At 38.1% G+C, this 18,983-nt stretch overlaps 1 protein-coding gene across 1 annotated transcript in view; it reads left to right on the forward strand.

Annotated features, from left to right (window-relative positions):
• LOC124159567 (structural maintenance of chromosomes protein 2) overlaps positions 1-18,983 on the forward strand; it is an 80,222-nt gene that overhangs the window by 49,127 nt on the left and 12,112 nt on the right. The window contains exons 17-22 of the mRNA XM_046535465.1: positions 943-1,086; positions 8,230-8,424; positions 11,999-12,199; positions 12,842-12,958; positions 14,783-14,881; positions 15,292-15,501. Of these exons, the coding sequence (XP_046391421.1) occupies positions 943-1,086; positions 8,230-8,424; positions 11,999-12,199; positions 12,842-12,958; positions 14,783-14,881; positions 15,292-15,501 (966 nt within the window). The remainder of the gene's footprint in view (positions 1-942; positions 1,087-8,229; positions 8,425-11,998; positions 12,200-12,841; positions 12,959-14,782; positions 14,882-15,291; positions 15,502-18,983) is intronic.

Here is an 18,983-nt window from a genome sequence, read left to right on the forward strand (position 1 = left end):
AAGCAAAGGAGAATTTCAGGGATAGATTGAGAATCGAGAACTTCAAAGTATTCGGAAGGATATTTACACTAATTTAAAGCACGGAAGCATTATCTGCATTCATATGTGATGTTGCTTGCGAGTAAATAAGATTATTAAGCTTCAATTTCCATCCTCCAAACGAGTAATTACCTCCTGGAAACAAACCGGCCCCTATTGAAAAGGATTTCATGCTAAATACTGGAATACCTCACATGTTAAACTTCCTCACTTATGAAACTTTTTTTGGTTGAAAGTTTCATAAGTGAGGTTATACTGTTGATTGTTTGAGGCGTCACTTTTTGGAAGTTGCTCATGATTAATGAAAATTGTACTTTGTTGTCCCACATATATTTATTTACACGCAACCGCGGTTTCGACGCACTGCGTCATCATCTGGCCAGATGATGACGCAGTGCGTCGAAACCGCGGTTGCGTGTAAATAAATATATGTGGAATAACAGAGGTTATACTGTATTTTTTTTGACTCACAATGTCTTTATGTTTGTTAGATATGATCAACTGCAATCAGATTTCATATGCAGGAATTTTCAGAGAAATGCAGTAAGAAAATAACTTAATTTCTTTTTTTTTCTTAACAGCTGTTGTCAACATTTCCTAACACACTCCTGTTTAGCTGACATGGTGGGTTGATGTTGATGTAGGTGAATGTGAAGTGACAACAAAAACAATGTGCCTTCCTTGGATAGAGGCTAGGTCAAATTACCCTTGTGTTGTTGCATTTTGCACTCCTGTAATTTCTGAAATCTGTCATTGTAGTGCTATTGTGTATTTCATTTTCCTTCTATCCTGTGCGGAGTTGGGTGGATATTAAACATTTTCTTTCTTATTTGTGTTGTGCTATTTTTTCTTTATGTTCCGTTTGTCTGGTTATTAATTTGTGAAACTTGAATCATTAATCAGGACTTGGAAACACTGCGTTTGGAGACCAAGGAGCTCATGGGGAGTGTGGAGGCTGGCAAAACGCAGCTCGCCAATCTCGAAGAGGAGCTGAAGAAAATGGAGGCGGACATCCAGAATGCAGAGGAAGAAGTGAAGGCGTGCTCGGTGAGTGGCGACACAAAGTATGAGTATACGAGTGTAGGGTGGTTTCCTTCATCAAAGAAAACGAAATGCATTGATTGCGATTCTTTACCCACCATTAGTGTATTCATAATATACAAATTATCTCGTTTTAGAAATACGAATGGCAATGGCCAATTTTAACCGCATCTGAAAAAGGCCAGATTGGCCCATGCGATGCCACTCCACGTGACATCACAGGGACCTAGTTTCTATACGAGTAGATAGGAGTTTTTCATCGTCTGAGATTACCAATGCATGCATGAGGCACAGAGCTCAGGGAAACATCTCTTAATAATCACTCATTAAAATTACCCAAGTTCGGAAAGTTTCCTTCGTTTGATAGGGGAATAATAATCCTTATTTAAGCCAAGTACCTGCTAGCAGGGTACTCAGCTACCTTCTAGCAGCCTGTGTCATAACAGCGCTCAAGCCTTGCCCCAAGGTCACCTCACACGCCTACAGCTGGAACCAGAAATACGTCACACGGACTTTTCCCATCATTTCTACTTAGCCGTCACATTTTCACGTACTTGAAAATTTTCACTTTTCGTTTAATCGCAAAAAATAGATATCATCATTGGAAAATCTAAGAGCGTGATACTCCAGGAGTATTAATCTTTCGGTTTAGGCAATAAAAAAATAATAGGAAACCACCCTATTCTCATTTGTACATGTTTGAAGAATGAGAGAAGGTATTTGTCCCTGCTATCGGTTAGTTAAAGATCTTGCCAATCTCAAAAGTCACAATTACATAACATACAAGGAGGATAAAAATGTTTATTTTGTCTCTTGAATAGTTTGATCATTTTTAATGCAAATACTCATACAGTTAACTCTTGATATTACGAAGTTCACACAACCGAAAAAACCAGAGGTTTGTCATAACGAATTTCGTGTGAACGTTTCTTTTGGGAGTAAATGCAATAAATCTTAACTCGCCAAAATATCTTGTCTCCTCAATCTCCCGTACCCGTAGTCGCGCTATGAAATGGCTTCAGAGTCATGTGTTTGATATATGCACTTGAATTACGTGCAAATGTATAAAAACCAAGTAAATTTGTTTGATTTTATCAACAGAAGAATGCGGGAGAATGTCATTAATCCCAGCACTTCCTGAATCATAACATATTATTTATTAAAGATGAAATAATATGTATCTTTAAATTACACCGTAGAATAATTGCATGCATCAGGGATAGCTAAATGGAAATCAAATTGACAAAAGATAGATCTGAAATGACTATGTATTCTTATCATGTATGCAAAGTTAAGCATTTATTGTGCTCTCTAGAATTTTTTGTGACTATAGAGGTAGATTTCTTACAAAATAATATCTTAAAATTCGACAAAAAAAATTCATTTGCCTTTGAAGTCCTCTGTTTGAAAAGTGATCCTAGGGAAAACAATTTTCAACTGCTTAGCTCTTGCTCTCCGAATTGAGTCGGCAGTTTCTTGTTGTCTTCCCATTGTTGTTTTGGCCAGGAGGCTTTAAACATGTGAGAAACATTAACTCCTTGGTGACTGCATGGTGCAATCGAGGGTTGATATCTTCCAGAATGCAGTAAGCTCTCGACATAGGAATGTAGTAAGAAGCTTTCCGAGACCTTGTTTGCAAGTTGAAATAAACCTATGCAAGATGTCATAGGGAAGTACACTAGTGTTTCAAATGCACCAAACACATTTTTTAAATTAGAGTTCAGAATAACATAATGTCGTAAAACCACAGTTTAAATCCTAATAGTGAATACTTGATTCGAGATGACCGTCCGAAATATGGAAAAATTCAAAGGCCGCTAAAACGGGTGTCCATGTTGAATATTGGCCGTGATGTCACAAGGCAGTAGCAGAAGGCAGCTTCTACGCCGTTTAGTTCTACCACTATTATTGCATAGAAAATTACAGAATTTGAGGGTATCCGTTTTTTGCTGTCATAAAATATCTTCAGAATATATATGTGGCTGCTTCTCTTTTGAGTAAACGACTTCATCATTGCGTAATATATTAATATTCATTTACGTGTCAACTTCAAGTTTGGAAAGAGTAGTACGAATGGCACATTGAATCTTTAATAAATGCATGATGACATTTATTTTTCGCTGGGTATACTTTGGCACGATGCCGTTTATCATGCCAAAACTGTTTTTGTAAGAACCGAGTCAAACTAATAAACCTATTTCAGACGTTTGCTGCAAGACTTATTCGTTGCGTATGTATTCACGCCGGCCGGAACGTTCGCCCTTCGCAACTAGAATCATGGGATGTTAGCCTTATTTCCGAGCTTGCTGGTTGTTGCAATGGTTCGCTGTCCAGGATGGGTTCAAGAAAAGATAATCTTGGTTGGGAGAAGGAAAATTCCAACGATTTATAAATGGTATACCGAACTTTGATGTATTTATGGTTACTGAATTTTTGAATAAGGAGGACAGGTTCAACGCTCCATAGAAATGCGAGACGTTAAGGCTAACAAGGGGAGACCGCGTACCTTGCTGCATCTTTTTCAATTAGGGCGTTAGTTAGGCTGTAATTAATTAATTTTCATGCGTTACTTTTTACAAGTTATATATATAAATTCAAAATATCCTTCATTCCCTAATGGGTCGGTTGGGGTAGTGGTAGCGTGTACGATTTAATAGAAAGATCTCACCCGAAGGACCATGATTTAAGACAACGTCATGGCATTATTTTTTGTTGTCTTCATTGTGATCATACGGCATCAAGTTTATCATTAATTATAATTGCAGCAATCATTGACATGAGACAATTTTTTTATCATCATTATGGCGTTTAGGTATTTTAGCAGTGTCATTACAAACGCAGAGATACGATGACTACAAGGGTTGGTGTGCGCTAAAATGTTAATTTTTTCTTTGCTTATACTGAACAACTTCCACATTAAAAATGAAAACCACTCTTGCAAGAGCACATACCATTAAAGGCTCGCGGCAAGCAACAATATGCGTACAGACATAATTAATAAGAACACAAAGCGAATATAAAATGCCATATATCTCTAACACTTGTAATTCACATTACTCCAAAGGGAGTTTACTTACTCAGTACAGTACCTTGTACTCAGTACCTACCAGTTTACCTCAGTGGCAGTGCTAAAAGAACCATTCCGAAATATAATTTCAATTAACAAATAGGATGAAATAAAAGTTGATAACCCTGGACCGGGCGCGCTGGCGTATAAAATACGTCAATCTTTGAAAACCAAGGATTTCGACATTGTACGTACATTCTGGGCTATAATGGTCTCGTGTATTCTTACAATGTACTTTGACTGCCTACATTGCGAGTTATCAAAGTTCGAGGTATTGTAGCTTATTTTTTAGATCAGCAAGATGAACCCGTCACCAGTGGAGTACAAATTACGCCGCGCGACCTGCCGTGTACCTTTATATCTGTATCACCTATAAATGTACTAATTTCAACAAATAAAGATTAACTTTAACAAAAATCATTTTTTATCATATATGCACATATCATGGGCAAAGTACGCATTTTGCCCGGTCGTGTAAAAAAACAGTCGCGCCATAATTCTTTAACCAAACTACTTTCAGTTTATAAATTACGTAGGTCTACGCGGAAGATGCTATATTTTGACTCAACACACTGTCTGATGTGACTGAGGTACCTATTAAGTAAATTATTATAATATAAATATCAATTTGATCTTACAATACCTTCAAATGATCTTCAAAACAGAATATCATCGATAGGTAAGAGTCAGGAGCAGCCTTGAACCATTTATTCCGTATAGCTTGTGCTTAAGGCACGGGAATGAATATCTTCTCCAGGCTTTTGTTTCGACGTCGAGATGAAATTTGGAACAAAAAATCATTTATAATTCTATTTTGAATTCATGTTTTCGGTACTAGACGACATTTTTAGGAAGCAAACTCCACCGATTCCCGGAAACTCTCGCCGCGCTAAAGAAGGAGACGGAATACAGCGATACTCCACTGGTGACTACTGCCTTGTGACGTCACATCTCAATCAAGATGGAGGCACTGTGTTTCAGCGCAACATGAAATTTTCCGACTTTCAAAACGTTTTAAAGTGCATACCCCAGATGCAGAAAATAAAAATGACTATACTAATGTTTCTTTTTTAGGCTAAACTTTCAAATTCAGCAATAAAAAAAAATTAGTGCACTTCCCTATTAAGTATGGCTATCCTGTAGAATGCAACACTGCATTGCATTTTGCGTTTACTCACGATTTTGACAAACTGATCTAGCTGCAGGTGTGATGCAGCTGGAGTTGAAAGAAATTCGCTGTCCGTAAGAAGGAAGAATGGGCAAAATGCTGAACAGTTCCTGACTTCTCAACAGATTAATTGATGCTTAGTTCAGATTGTGCACAAAGCGCCACACCGCGTTGCAGCGGCCAACTCCAAAGTTGCCAAATTTGACATTTCGGGCAAGCTTGAATTTTTTGAATGTTTGTGTGGTAGTGAGTGGGTCACCATTATTCTATGAGAATGAAACTTAATGTATGTTAATGTTGCATGGAATCTGAAGAAAGAAGCATAATTGATGCTCTCGCCAGTGCACGGGCAGAACTTAAACTTAGTGCAGAGATTATAACTTAGAATAGTATATATCCAGTTAAATCAAGTGTGTTGTTGCTTATCATTGTAACTTTGTAGTAATGAACAGGGTTCTCACTCAACCGTGAAAACCTTAAACCCGTGAATAAGCCGTGAATTTCGTCTACCGTGAAAAAACCTGGAAATGGCCGTGAATTTCGTCTTAAAACCTTAGAAATCTCTCAAACCTATTTGTAGAGCTACGATTTGCGGATTAAATGAAAAATCTATCTTTCGATCATGTTTCAAAGCGGAGTCACGTGCAGATACAGTCTACACATTTATCTACACCCGTGTATTCAAAGCGCAATTATTAATTGGTCCATGTACCATGACAGCACATTGACCTTAAGCCTGCGATTGGAAGACGTTAACCCTGGCAAAAAATCAGGCACTTCTTCTCTTCCCTGCCGCCCTGCTCCCTCCATTTTCCCACTTACACCCTTTAGCCGGACATGAATTTTGCTAACGATAGGTGACGTCATGAGAGAGATAGCACTTTCATTGCTGCGTTTGCATTCAAGGCATCTGTTGCGTTTGTTACATTTTTATTTAGTGTGCGGCCGATGATTGTTACGTGATCAATATTTCTGCCTAAAATGCCTGATCTACAAACCGTGAATTTGATGACATATAGACCGTGAAAACCTGGAAAAAACTGTGAATTTTGTGATGTAGTTGGAGTGGGAACCCTGAATGAAGTAATGTGATGAAGTAATCGGTAATGAAGTTGTTTTTATAACCGCTGGGACTGGTATAGGCATGGGCAAAAAATACTGGTGCTCGGTAGTACCGAGTACTATTTTTTTAAATCCGGTCGTACTGGCCAGTATTTTTTTAGTGGTAGTACTGGAGTATCAGTACTAGAAATACCGCTTCTCTGATGGTGCGTTATCAATCAACTACCTATCCAGCTACTTAAACAATTGAGTGTTGATAATATATCAAGCGAAGTAGACCATTTCCAAGAAATAAACATCAATTCACAATGGCTTTCAGCAAGAAATGTTTATTTAATTAATGCCAAGGATATAAGAAATAATAACAAGAGACAAGAAAATGTAGATGCAGACTTATGCAGCAAGTACACAACTTGTATTTGAGCACACTAAAAATAGTACCATCTGTTTACTGTAGTTTAAACTGATGGTATAAGCACTGATACAGTTGATCAACGTAGGAAGAGACTGAAAAATAGCAATGATAACATTATGTAGGCATTTCTATCAACCTTAAGCGTGTTTACAACTGTCGTCAGCTTTTTTAATGCATTAACAATGATCATCCGTTTCTCATTTTTTTTGCATACAACCAATCAAGTGCACCACCAAAAGAAGACCAAATTAATTTTGCTTCTTAATTATTAAGATGTGTCCTCCTTCCTTAGTTCCTTTTTTGTTTTCTCATCATTTAACGGTACTTTTACATAAGTGTGAGTTTGAGACAAGTGTTATCATTATTGATATAGAAGATATTTATTTACTCAAATAAGGCTAGAAAAGTCAAAGTTATTGAACTCCAGATGTGTATTTCTTTCTCTGAAATAAATGGAACAGCGTCACACCTACACATCAAATTTTATTTGACGACAGTATTTAGGCATAACTAGCACTGATTCTTGTTGTGTAAAATCATAAAATGAAATTTCTTAACATAAGAGGAGCTTTTTCTTGGTAATCTCAGACTGACAACGTAAGCTCTGTGAATAAGAAGACTTTATTATAAGTTCTTGGCAGAAGACGTTCTAATGTTGGTCTCGAGTCCAAAAAAAAACCGGTGGCTTTAGGAATAAACTCATCTGATAGAGTTCCCGAGAGAACTTCACACTTCATATATGCCAGGAAAACACCAAAATTTTTAATGGCATGTACCAAAATCATTGCCTTTAACACCTTCATCACTATCACACTTCTCACTACTAGAGAATCTACCCTCCATGTATTTTTCCGATTAATTTTCGTCAAAAAATCCAGTTAATGATTTATTTAGTGTATTTTTTCTGTATGTTACACTAATATGCCCAAATACTGGATAATTAGGGTAAGACAAGCGTTAAATCTCAACTTGTTAACATATTTTATCAATTATGAAAGTACATACCGGTATACCGGTATTTTTTCACGGGTACTACCGGGAGAGTACCATTATTGCTTTTTAATTCTCATCACAAAAATACCGGTAATTTTTCAAGTACCGTAATTCAAGTACCGTAAACGGTTCGTAAATTTTTAATAACAAAAATTTTGTAATAACATTTATTTTACTATGGATAGGATTAACCTTTTCATTGGGACCAACGATTTGCTTCGTAAAAACGAGAACTTTGTAATAAGGTTCGTATTAATGACAGTCTACTGTGTATATTTGTGGTGTGGATTGATTTGTAATTAATTGCTAATAATTGTATGTTGCTATGTATGTGTATATTCAATAGTGAACCCAGCCTCCATTTAGATGCATAGTAAATTTATTAAAAACATTGAAATGGGTAAACAAACCCCTGTCTTCATGCTCGTGCGTTTGTTTCCGTAGGATGAAGTGGCTCGCATAAAAGGAGAGGTTGAAAAGAAGAAGGAAGCGATCAATGCGACCAATCAGGAGATAGATGCCTCTGTCGGCAGGAGGGAGAGGCTGGTGAAGGAGAAGGGGGAGTTGGAGTTGGAGATCCAGAAGATCAAGATTAACATGACAAAGCTGAAGACTCAGGCAAAGGAAAGCTCTGCAAAGGTACATTGAATGTTTTTTTCTCTTTCTTTTGGGGTTGACTGCAAGTTTGCATCCTATAATACAAGGCCAGGTTACCTAGTATGATTTACTGTCTAAATGTACAAACATGAGAAAGAACACAAAAATGCACTGTGTAACCACTCAACATTTTTGAAGGCATGACTGTTCTAATTTGGTTCATGCATTCGTACATTTTCCGTTCCTATCCACCAAAATCACTCATGCATTTACTCTTAATAACTCATGCATGTTATACTGTACTCATGTACCATACAACCTGGCCTTTAGAGTTAATTTTCTGTTGCATACTGGTCCTGTAGTTCATAGGTGTGACTCATCTGAAAAACGAGGTCTCAGAATTTGTCAAACTCTTTAAACTTCTGGTTGTCTATCAGATGCTTACCAATAATATCTGTTATGTAATTAATAGTTATAAAAAAAGGTATGTAAGCAATTACAGCTGCAATGAATACCCTTTCAAAAGACCACTCTTTGTAGTTTTTTGTGCTCTACCAAGGTGCTCAACTTTTAGCCAGAGGACCTGTATCTCAATCCTGAGGCAAGTCTTCCCTTTACATGAAATTCTGCACATTTTCATCTGTTCCTTCAAACTCTTTTCATGGCTTTGTTCTAATGACAATTTTTTTGCAAGGAAAATGTTTTTCCACCCTCGTGTGCCTGGCTCACTCACTTACTCACTCACTAGTGGATACATAATCATCCCGACCACTTCCTGAGAAGCTGGAGAGCTTAAATTGTGTGCGGACATGACAGATCACAAATGATACAGTAAAACCTCTTTACATTGTAATGGAGGGGACCAAAATTTGGGCAATTTGATGTATGGAGATTCACTATTGAGAGGTTTCAGTGATAGGCATCTTTTTTTCATATCCTTCGGAAATAAAAGGCACGACTGTCTTTACAACCATTATGTTTATGTGTTTAAATGAATATGCATGCATTAGTGAGAATATATTTATTAATAACAGAAAGTGAGCGCTATCGCATGTTTTTTTACTATGATTTTAGAGAAAACGATGTGATCTCTTTTAATTCAACAGCCATTTAAAATGATTGGGATAGTTGGATACCTTTTTTCTTATTTACTGTTAGGTATGGAAAAAATGGCCACAACTAATGATTAACGTGAAAATTACAGCATATTAAAGGTGTATAAGAAAAAGATAAGAGTGAAACCTTTATTGCTGAAAATGTCATTCCATTATTATTATTTTTATTAGAGATGGGTCGAATAGCAGATTTCTTGAATTCGAATATCGAATTCGAATATTAAATCATTGCTCGAATATTCGAATACCTCGAATACTAAATGATGAATGCTGGTATGTTTGACTCGGTTGCCTTTGCAGCAGGAAACACAAGATTTTGGGGAGTAATTTTGATTTCCTTTAAATGATTCGAACAGGAATTTAGCTGATTAATGAATATTTTAATTTTATGGAAACAATTGGGCATATAATTAATTCAACTAACATCGCTTTACCCTCACTCCTGCTGCCAAGTGCTAGCTGACAATCTGAGGCATTTTGCAAAATACAAGCTCTTTTCCACCGGATTTTCTTCAATTATTTTGTTAGTTTTTTTTGTTAGTTATTATTATTAGTCCACCTTTGGGAGTTCTCACGAGATAAGAAGATGAATTGGAATTGCTATCAGGGAGAAACCAAATATTCTGAGAAAATATCCCTTTGTCTGGGACTGTAACAATAAAGATTTATAGCACCACTCATAAATTGTAACTTGATATATGTTTTCGGAAAAAAATACGGCATCAACTCCCGAGAAGCTCTGCTGCTCATATCGAGTTTCGCCAGAATGCTAAGTCTCCGTCGTATTTTGACATTTATTTCTTTGCGTAAAATGCTTAAATAAACTCAGAAATACGTCGTGTTTGGTCTTATTATTTTTGAAATTACGCGCACATTACTAATATTTCAATTCAATAAAGGTGTAACATCAATTGACGAAAGTCATTCTTAGACACCTTTTGTGCTAATAGATGACTCATGCAGCGGTTGACCTCCACAGAAATGGGGAACTTCCAAGCTGGTAGGAAAAAAAAGGTCAGCGGGGGAGAAAAGGGAGGGCCAGAAAGACGTTTCTATTGTTCTCGTGTAACTTGGTATTTTTTCGAAGCTAAGGTCTTCGTAATATGATCCCTGCGCGAGCTGTGACCTTTTTTTTTATTTCGAAGAAGAGGAAAGCCTCAGAGGGGGGGCTAGTGCTGAATGGAGAGGGATACCGGATCTTGGGAAATGCGCTAATGTAAGTATCCCACGTTACTCACACAGCTGTTGACCTCCAGAAATGGGGAACTTCGAAGCAGGTAGCCAGAAAAAGGTCAGTGGGTGAGAAAAGGGGGGAGGGCGTGAAACACGTTTTTATTGTTCTCGTAACTCGATAATTTTTTCGAAGCAGGGGTCTTCGTAATGCGATCCCTGCGCGATCTGGGGCCTTTTGTTTGATTTCGGAGAAGAGGAAAGCGTCAGAGTGGGTGAGGCAAGTGCTGAATGGAGGGGGATAGCGGATCGTGGGAAATGCCCTAAGGTTGCTATCCCACGGCACTGAGGTTCTCCTGGTGGGGGGAATCGGGGATTTTTGGATTTTTTCACCCGACCATTTTCGGTTCCCCTCGTCGAACTCTTTTCTCCGCTAAAATCCACGAATTTGATGTAATTCGTCAACTTGCGTAAAACGGCGCAGCGAGCACTAAACGACTAGAGTTCTCTTCATTTTTCCGAGTCAACTACCAACGACGTGCGTGCGACAGTGTATGACGCGAAATTCAAAGTATTCGAGGTATTCGAGGCGGTACTTTTCGCATAACTATTCGAAACCTCGAATATCGAATACTTTCTAATATTCGAGGTATTCGAGTATTCGCGGATACTATTCGCACATCTCTAATTTTTATTATTAACATGTATGTAATTGAGGCTGCATTAATGGTCTCTAGTTGTCTCGGTACAATTTGCAGAGGTAGTTAGGCTGTCTCGGGGGTATCTCCTTGGTATGATAAGTGGAGATTTTACGAGATAAAGAGGTTCACTACAAAGAGGTTTGTCTATAAATTTACATGTAAATCTGACGGGACCGTAGGGGTGGTATGAAGTAAGGAGGTTTATGATGTAAAGAGGTTCACTACATAGAGGTTTTAATGTGCAACTGAAAAATCTGAAAACTACGACTTTCCACATCCTTCCATTAAAAGCATTCAAACGGTGCGTATTGTGCCATGAGAGGGAGTATGCCACTCATCAAGTTGTGCTCGGAGAGCCTTCTTTGAAGGTAGTGTGTGGATCCACTTCACATTGCACATATAGGCATACTGTACTCACACTCGTTTTATACCTGTTGAAGAAACAAAAATCTGCCTCTGAGTGGCAACATACAGCCCAAGATACCATTTGATCATACAGCTGAACATTTGGTATAGACATTTGATACCAAATGGTTGTAAAAAGTGTTAAAAAATACCTCATTTCCAGTCTAGAGTTGATGTTGTCAGTGATCCCAGTGATGGAGGTAATGCCTTATTTTTTTATTTTAGGTGAAAGAACTGGAAAGTAAATATGAGTGGATTCAGACGGACAAGCAGTTCTTTGGACAGGCCAACACGGAGTACGATTTCAATAATATTGATACGGAAGAGACTCGTAAGCGCATAGCAACTCTGACGGATGTCAAGGAAAAGCTCAGTCGAAATGTTAACACGAGATCTATGAATCTCCTTGGAAAGGTTGAGGAACAGGTGAGCATGATTTATTTGTGTACACAACGCTGAAAATTGTGCATTTCTGGCAGAAGTAGGGTGGGAATTTGATTTCTCTCAAATAAACGAGCTCACATGTTAAAATGTATGTAGAATGCTCTTGGATCACAGGGAGAATACTCTCTCTATTAGATACCCTAATCATCTCTAATCAGCAATTCTAAGATTGGTTTGATGTAGCCCACCAAATAATTCTATTATTAACTAGTCTGGCTATTTATTTTCTTTCATTTTCTTCTTTACCTTTTCTATTTCTTTTGCCATCTACTTGACCCTGGCTGAATGACTGTTAAAGTATTGTTTGTAACAACCATCTGAGCCCTTATCAAAATGTGTAAGTTCTTCTGTCATGCGTTTGGATCTGAGGCAGTACATGTCAATTTTTTGAAGCAGCACCATTTGCCATTGCTTTTTTTAATTTATTGGAGTCAGTATTAAATCCATTTTTTCATGTCATTTCTCTCAAAAGTTCTGCCGCAGGAAATCCGAGAATATTAATTCTAATAATAATTTGTGCTAGCTTTGAACAGCATGTAATGTTAATTAGTATTTGTAAGGGTGAGTATTGTTACAGCTACATGGGCAGCAAAATAATGAATGACTGTGACATATTTTTTGCAGTACAATCATCTAATACGGAAGAAGAAAATAGTATTGCATGACAAGGAGCAGATTATGAGGGTGATACAAGATTTGGATGACAAAAAGAAAAGGGCTGTGGCCAAAGCGTGGCAGCAGGTAAGAATCAAATGACTAACGAGTAGAGACATGCAAAAGGTGGGACTGTGCCATTGCTAGAGGTGGTGTTATTTTATGCAAAGTCAGTGTTATTTTGCCCCAAAATCTGCATTATATTACCAACAACATTCGGTGGAATTAATGGATTTCATTGAATCCATTTATGTGATACAATGATATAATATCTGTATGCTAACAACGGAGGCGACAGTAAGATGTTTTGAATTGGCCTTTATTTTAGTCTTTTCCAGGATATAAAGAGAGCAAATGTATGAATTACATATGTAGTGGGGAAATCCTTGACAAGAAATTTTTTTAAACCCGAATTTGTTACTTTCTGTTTTAGGCAGTCTGCCAATTGTATTCTTCCAATGAATTTGCTTTGTTGTTATCACCCTTTTGAAAATTATAATAACTCTTTTGTCTTAATTTCTCTGAGGGCATTAGGAATCCATTACTTTAGTATTCTAATGGTGGAAATCTTTCATCCTTTGTGGGTATTTTTTGAATGTGGTGAAAGCAGACTCAAATGTATTCAATAAGTGAAGGTAGCACATAGTGAACTTTTGGTGATGAAGCTTAGAGAATCGCCAACAGTTGTGGAATCTTACCGTCAAATTCTGTTTATTCATCACATATCATATGAGAAATGCTAAGAAAACTATCCAGATACTGAGTTTATTGGAACAACTTTACTTACATATGCTTTGAAATAGATTTTGTGGCTACAGTTTAAGCACAAGGAAGATGATGAAAATCATGTTTGAGTAGTTTAATCCTTGATAAAAATGAAGTTTGTGTAAAAATTTATGAAATATATGGGGAAATGCTTGAATTTGTGTTATCACATGGGAGAATTTTGCATGTCCCCACAATACTTATTTCATTATAAAATTTTGAGACAAGATCCCACATTGCAGGAAACACGAGTCACTCACTTAAATGGTCTGTTGCCTAGGAATTGCTCATTCCCGGTGAACGCACCACCGATGGTAGAGATAGTTGGGGTGGTTCCCCAAAACCTTGGTTGAAAGATAGGTTTTTTTTTTATGGGGCGCCAGGTGCATATATAGGATGCACCACCAAGTGAAAGTATGTCACAGTCTTTTGACAAGATGGATTAGAACAGACACAAGATTAATTTCCACAAAGATTTAATGATAGTTCGCAGACATTCTGAGAGTAGCAAAGAATTTCCCCATTCCAAAATTTTGCCTTCATTCAGGTAGTTTCCTCTAGCTTATCACACACACATGGGTCACTCTCTCCGACATCATTAACTTACAACACTTTGTAAGATAAAACGAATAAACAAAATATGACTCCTGTCATTCAAAAATGAAAATTTGCTGCTGGCACCCATACTTGGGAGAGGAAGAGCCACATGGCTGAGTATGCCATTCGAGAGAAAAACAGCTCTCGGCCCAAAAAAAGGAACCCTGACTATAACGGGGAAGGTTGACTAGAGGAAGCTGAAGAGTGGGCAAAGGGACAGCAGGACTTGCCTAGGCGGGTGGTACAGGAGCGGAGAGGACGTACTCAGTCGGTGTCTACAGAGCAAGAGGCCGATCGTACGTGCACGTTGCATGGTCGGGAGAGATCCCGGGAGGGGAGGAGAGTTGGGGAGGGGAGTAGGACGCAAAAACCTGTTTTCGAGGGCGCACTGCGAATCGCGGAGATTCCCTGGAACTGAAAATTTTCCGTCGGCTGTTCGGCGATGCGCAGAGGTCGTGGAGACAATGACAATTTTTATTGCAATATTGCATAGCATTATCCATCCCACTGACCAGCCACAATAAAAACAGTCCATTTCATTCTTTATAGGTCAACAAAGACTTTTCATCAATATTTTCCACTTTGCTGCCTGGTGCTCAGGCTAAGCTTCAACCTCCTGAGGGAATGGAAGCTGTTAACGGCCTGGAGGTGAGTGCATTGGTGAATGGGTGTTTGAGAAAAGAGATTTACTCCCTAGCTGTCATCTCATAAATTGTAAAAATCCGCGATGTGCCTGTTTGGTTCTTTGGTTTTCAGTTCAATGGGTTCTTGAGCTTGAAATTCCGTGGCAATTTTACTGAGGTTCATGGTGTTTGGCTGTTGTGGTCCAAAAGGATGCCAAGGCATTCGGAAAGCAACTACCAGTGGCGCACCATGAATTGTGGTCAAATTGCCAATAGGAATCAAGAAACCTGCATGGCATAATGGTCAGCTCGTTGGCGTAGAAAGCTTTTAAGTCCATAGTTCAATTCCTTGCCAATGAAAAATAATGTGAGTTTCCCTTCCAAGGGATTAAAATATGTATTCCTTTTAGATGGATGTTTGAATGATTGTTTCAGGTCAAAGTGGGCTTTGGTGGTTTGTGGAAGGAGAGCTTGACGGAGTTGAGTGGTGGTCAGCGCTCGCTTGTCGCCCTCTCCCTCATCCTCTCCATGCTTCAGTTCAAGCCAGCACCGCTCTACATCCTGGACGAGGTGGACGCTGCCTTGGATCTCTCCCACACGGAGAACATTGGACGAATGCTGAGGACCCACTTCAGGAACTCCCAGGTAAACACCTGCTCATTTAGATCAGAGCATTTCATAATTATTCCTTCTTTTGGCGAAAGGGTCTAGCCGGTTAAGATGGTGAAAAGTGCCCCCCGAGATATCGAAAAATGAAAAATATTAAGGATTATTCTTAGTGCGATAGGCATTGTTTTTGTTAATATTCATTCTCGATTAATAATATTACAAAATGATCGGTATTCGTTGCACTCAACAATCAAATGAAATATCCTTGTGGAATACACAGGTGAAAATGGCATAAAGCAGTTTTTCGTGTTTTTGACTGTTTCACCAATTTTTAAAATCTGAAAAAAATTAAGAATATACTATGATGTAGGGGCAACAACATGTATTTTTTTCGGCGTGACTATTGTCTCCTAAAATTTTAAATTGGACTTTGAAATTTTCAAACTTACGTAACATTTTAGTTTTCCATAAAAAAGTTTTGAAAAAAATTAGAATAGTAGAACGTAGTAAAATAAACATAAGAAAAAGAAAATGTTTTTATATACATAAAAACGGGAGATATCGCTAAAAAACGAAATATCGTACACCCATGTCTCGTATAGCGCAATTTCGATTAGCGCAATTTCGATATAGCGCAAATTCGTTCCTCGGGAAAACATAGCAACGCAGTGTAGCCTAATCAAAAATCTTAAACGCTCTCGTGATAAAACGTGAACTTGCGCTAAGTACACACGAAATTTCTATCATGTTACGCGTGTTAATATTATCGCTTGCCTCAAATCTTCTTTTTTGTTTATATATTAATAGAAATCCATTGCTGTGCAATGGCCAAAAGTATTACTCGTCATTGGGTCCAGATAGCCGGCCTACCGAAGTAATTTATCTCGTCTCTTTAACACAATGAGTTAATTTAGATCATTAATTAAGCGTGGGGCTAGTGGAAATGAGTTTTTTTTTAAGCAATACTGGTTGAGACGTAATTTTTGCCGTCATAGGTTATCGGGCGATTGACTTCCAGGTAGAGGGTCTACGCATAAGCCTTCAAGGTCATCGGTATTCACGGGGGAGAAATGGAGCAGTGGTCGAGTTGCGTATGAATAGCATCAACAACAGAAAAGGGTCCACCATAGAGTCTCAAACACAATAGCTTTGTTCCCTCCCCGTAGTCGTGGGCCCTCTGCGTCTCAAGAATACAGTTCAGCAGTAGAAGGTGATTTCGATGTAATTTCGAGCCATGCAGAGTAAAAACCAAGAGAAAATGGCAAAAAATAGGAATTCGGGTAGAAAAAAGAATTTATCAAGAAAAACCATAAACCTAGAAGAGAAATTGATATAGGTCAATTGCTTTGAAAATGGAGAACGTCAAAGCGATATTGCGCGGAAGTTTAAACGCACGATGCCTTATTCTGAATAAAGACGAAGTTAAAACGTCAGTGACCTCAGCCGCACCAACTTAAACCAAGCGGTCTACACATACGGAAAGTTCATAGTGAATCAGTACAAAAAGACGAGAGTGGTAATCGCTCCGAGACATTTAGTGAAAGCTACGGTTGGTTCCAGAATTTAAACGGCAAGCAGGTATTTTCAGTGCGGCGATATCAGGTGAATCTGCAAGTGTTGATAGCGCAGTCACCGCAACATTTTCTGATGAACTCCAAGCTGTGATTGAAAGTGGCTCCTTTCCCCCTCAACTAGTTTTTAATGTTGACGAGACGATATTCTTTTGAAAAAGAATGCATTCTCGTTCATTCATTTTCAGGGAAGGAATACCTGGGTCAGGTTTCAAGGCATTTAAAGACTGTTTCACGTAGCTGCTAATGACTCGGAGGACTTCAAATTAAAATGATTTATCATTCATAAACTCCGCTAGCTATGAAATGGCATTCAAAGTAGTATTTTCCTGTCGTTTCGATGAGCGACAAAAGGGCCTGGGTGACACAATAGTTGTTTTTAGACTGGTTTGAAAAATCGTCAACTGCCGGCAATGCATTACGAACCCCTGAGATAGCAGATGTTAGCCCACCCGCACGACAGGAGGGAATTTCAAAAGCACGTAAGAATTTTTTTTAACCCCTTCACTGACGGATATTTCTCAAAAAATATCACAAAAAATGTCATATTATTTTATTACATTTTTGAATTATTTACAGGTAGATATTAAATAAAAAACATTCATTTAAGTATTTTACGAAGTTATTGATTTTAAAATTTACTCTTATAATATCACTTTTTAAAAAATTTCATGTATTTCTGCATAAAAATCAAGTAAAATATTTCACAATAAATATAGTCACAAACATTACTCACTATAAAAACAGACGATGGAGTTAGAAAAATATTAATATTAACTCCAAATTTGAAACAGTAAAATATTATATAAACTAAAAGTCTATCTTTGTGTGATACACTTTGAAACAAGGGGCAACGCAAACACCCACATTACAGTCAGGGCAAAAATAGCGACTCTCCCTCCTCACCATTTTTCCACGCGCTTCTCGCTTTCGGGAGCTCACAGCACACTTCCGAGTTGGGTTTGACTTATTTTCCATGGATGGGATAATGTCTGGGAAATGCCTCTCGGTAATTGGGAGGGGATGGGCTTTTGCAGGTGGCCTACCTGCCTTAGGAGAGGGAACACTTGGGAAGTACAGTTCAACCATTTTATCTATTAGGTCCAGCCTGTATTGCAAATGTGTTTTATCACCACCTGTTTTTCGATATGAAACATATGGATTCCATAAGCAAATTTCCATCAAATGAAAAAATAATTTTTTGTAATATTTTTTCCCTCTTTTTCTTGGGATTGGATAGTCAGCCAAATGCTGATCTACCCTGTCAACACCCCCCATTGTCTCATTGTAATCGATGACTACCTTTGGTTTCATAAACACTGCCCCCCTTTTCTGCACCTCTCTCATTTCCCTGTTGTGAACTGTAGAGAGTAACGTTACTTCCTTCTTGTCCTTCCAGGGAAGAACCAAAATTTTTCCTTTACGGAAAGCTGCCACATCTCCCTTCTTCATTTTTTTCTTCTTCAGCCCCTCTGGCATCCCCTTTCGTGTTCCGCGCACAGTTCCATAAGTATCACAAGAATGAGAAACTAGTTCCTCCGCTAATTGTGGAGAGGTATAAAAATTGTCTGTCTTGACACAATACCCTTTTTCAAATGGTGGTTTCATCAGTGACAATACCACATTGGCTTACTTTCAAAGTCTTTGTCAAGAGTAGTGCCTTTCCAGGTATAAATGATTGTTGACCAGACGTATCCAGAGCTGGACTCGCAGAGGACAAAAGTTTTTATGCCAAATCTAGCTCTTTGTACAGTAATTCGCAGAGGAAAAAAATGTTAGCTGTGGACACTCCAAAAGACTCCCTTGAACTGACACTAGAATTTTATGGAACAGGAGTGTAAGTAACCTAAAACAGATAGTGGTAAAAGGACCGAGGCAAAGAAACCAAAACATGAGGGTCAGAGGCATTGGGAATGGAAAAATGGTGAGAAAGAGTGTTTTGGGTCA

Source organism: Ischnura elegans, chromosome 5 (genome assembly GCF_921293095.1).
Source record: "Ischnura elegans chromosome 5, ioIscEleg1.1, whole genome shotgun sequence".
Classification (NCBI taxonomy): domain Eukaryota; kingdom Metazoa; phylum Arthropoda; class Insecta; order Odonata; family Coenagrionidae; genus Ischnura; species Ischnura elegans.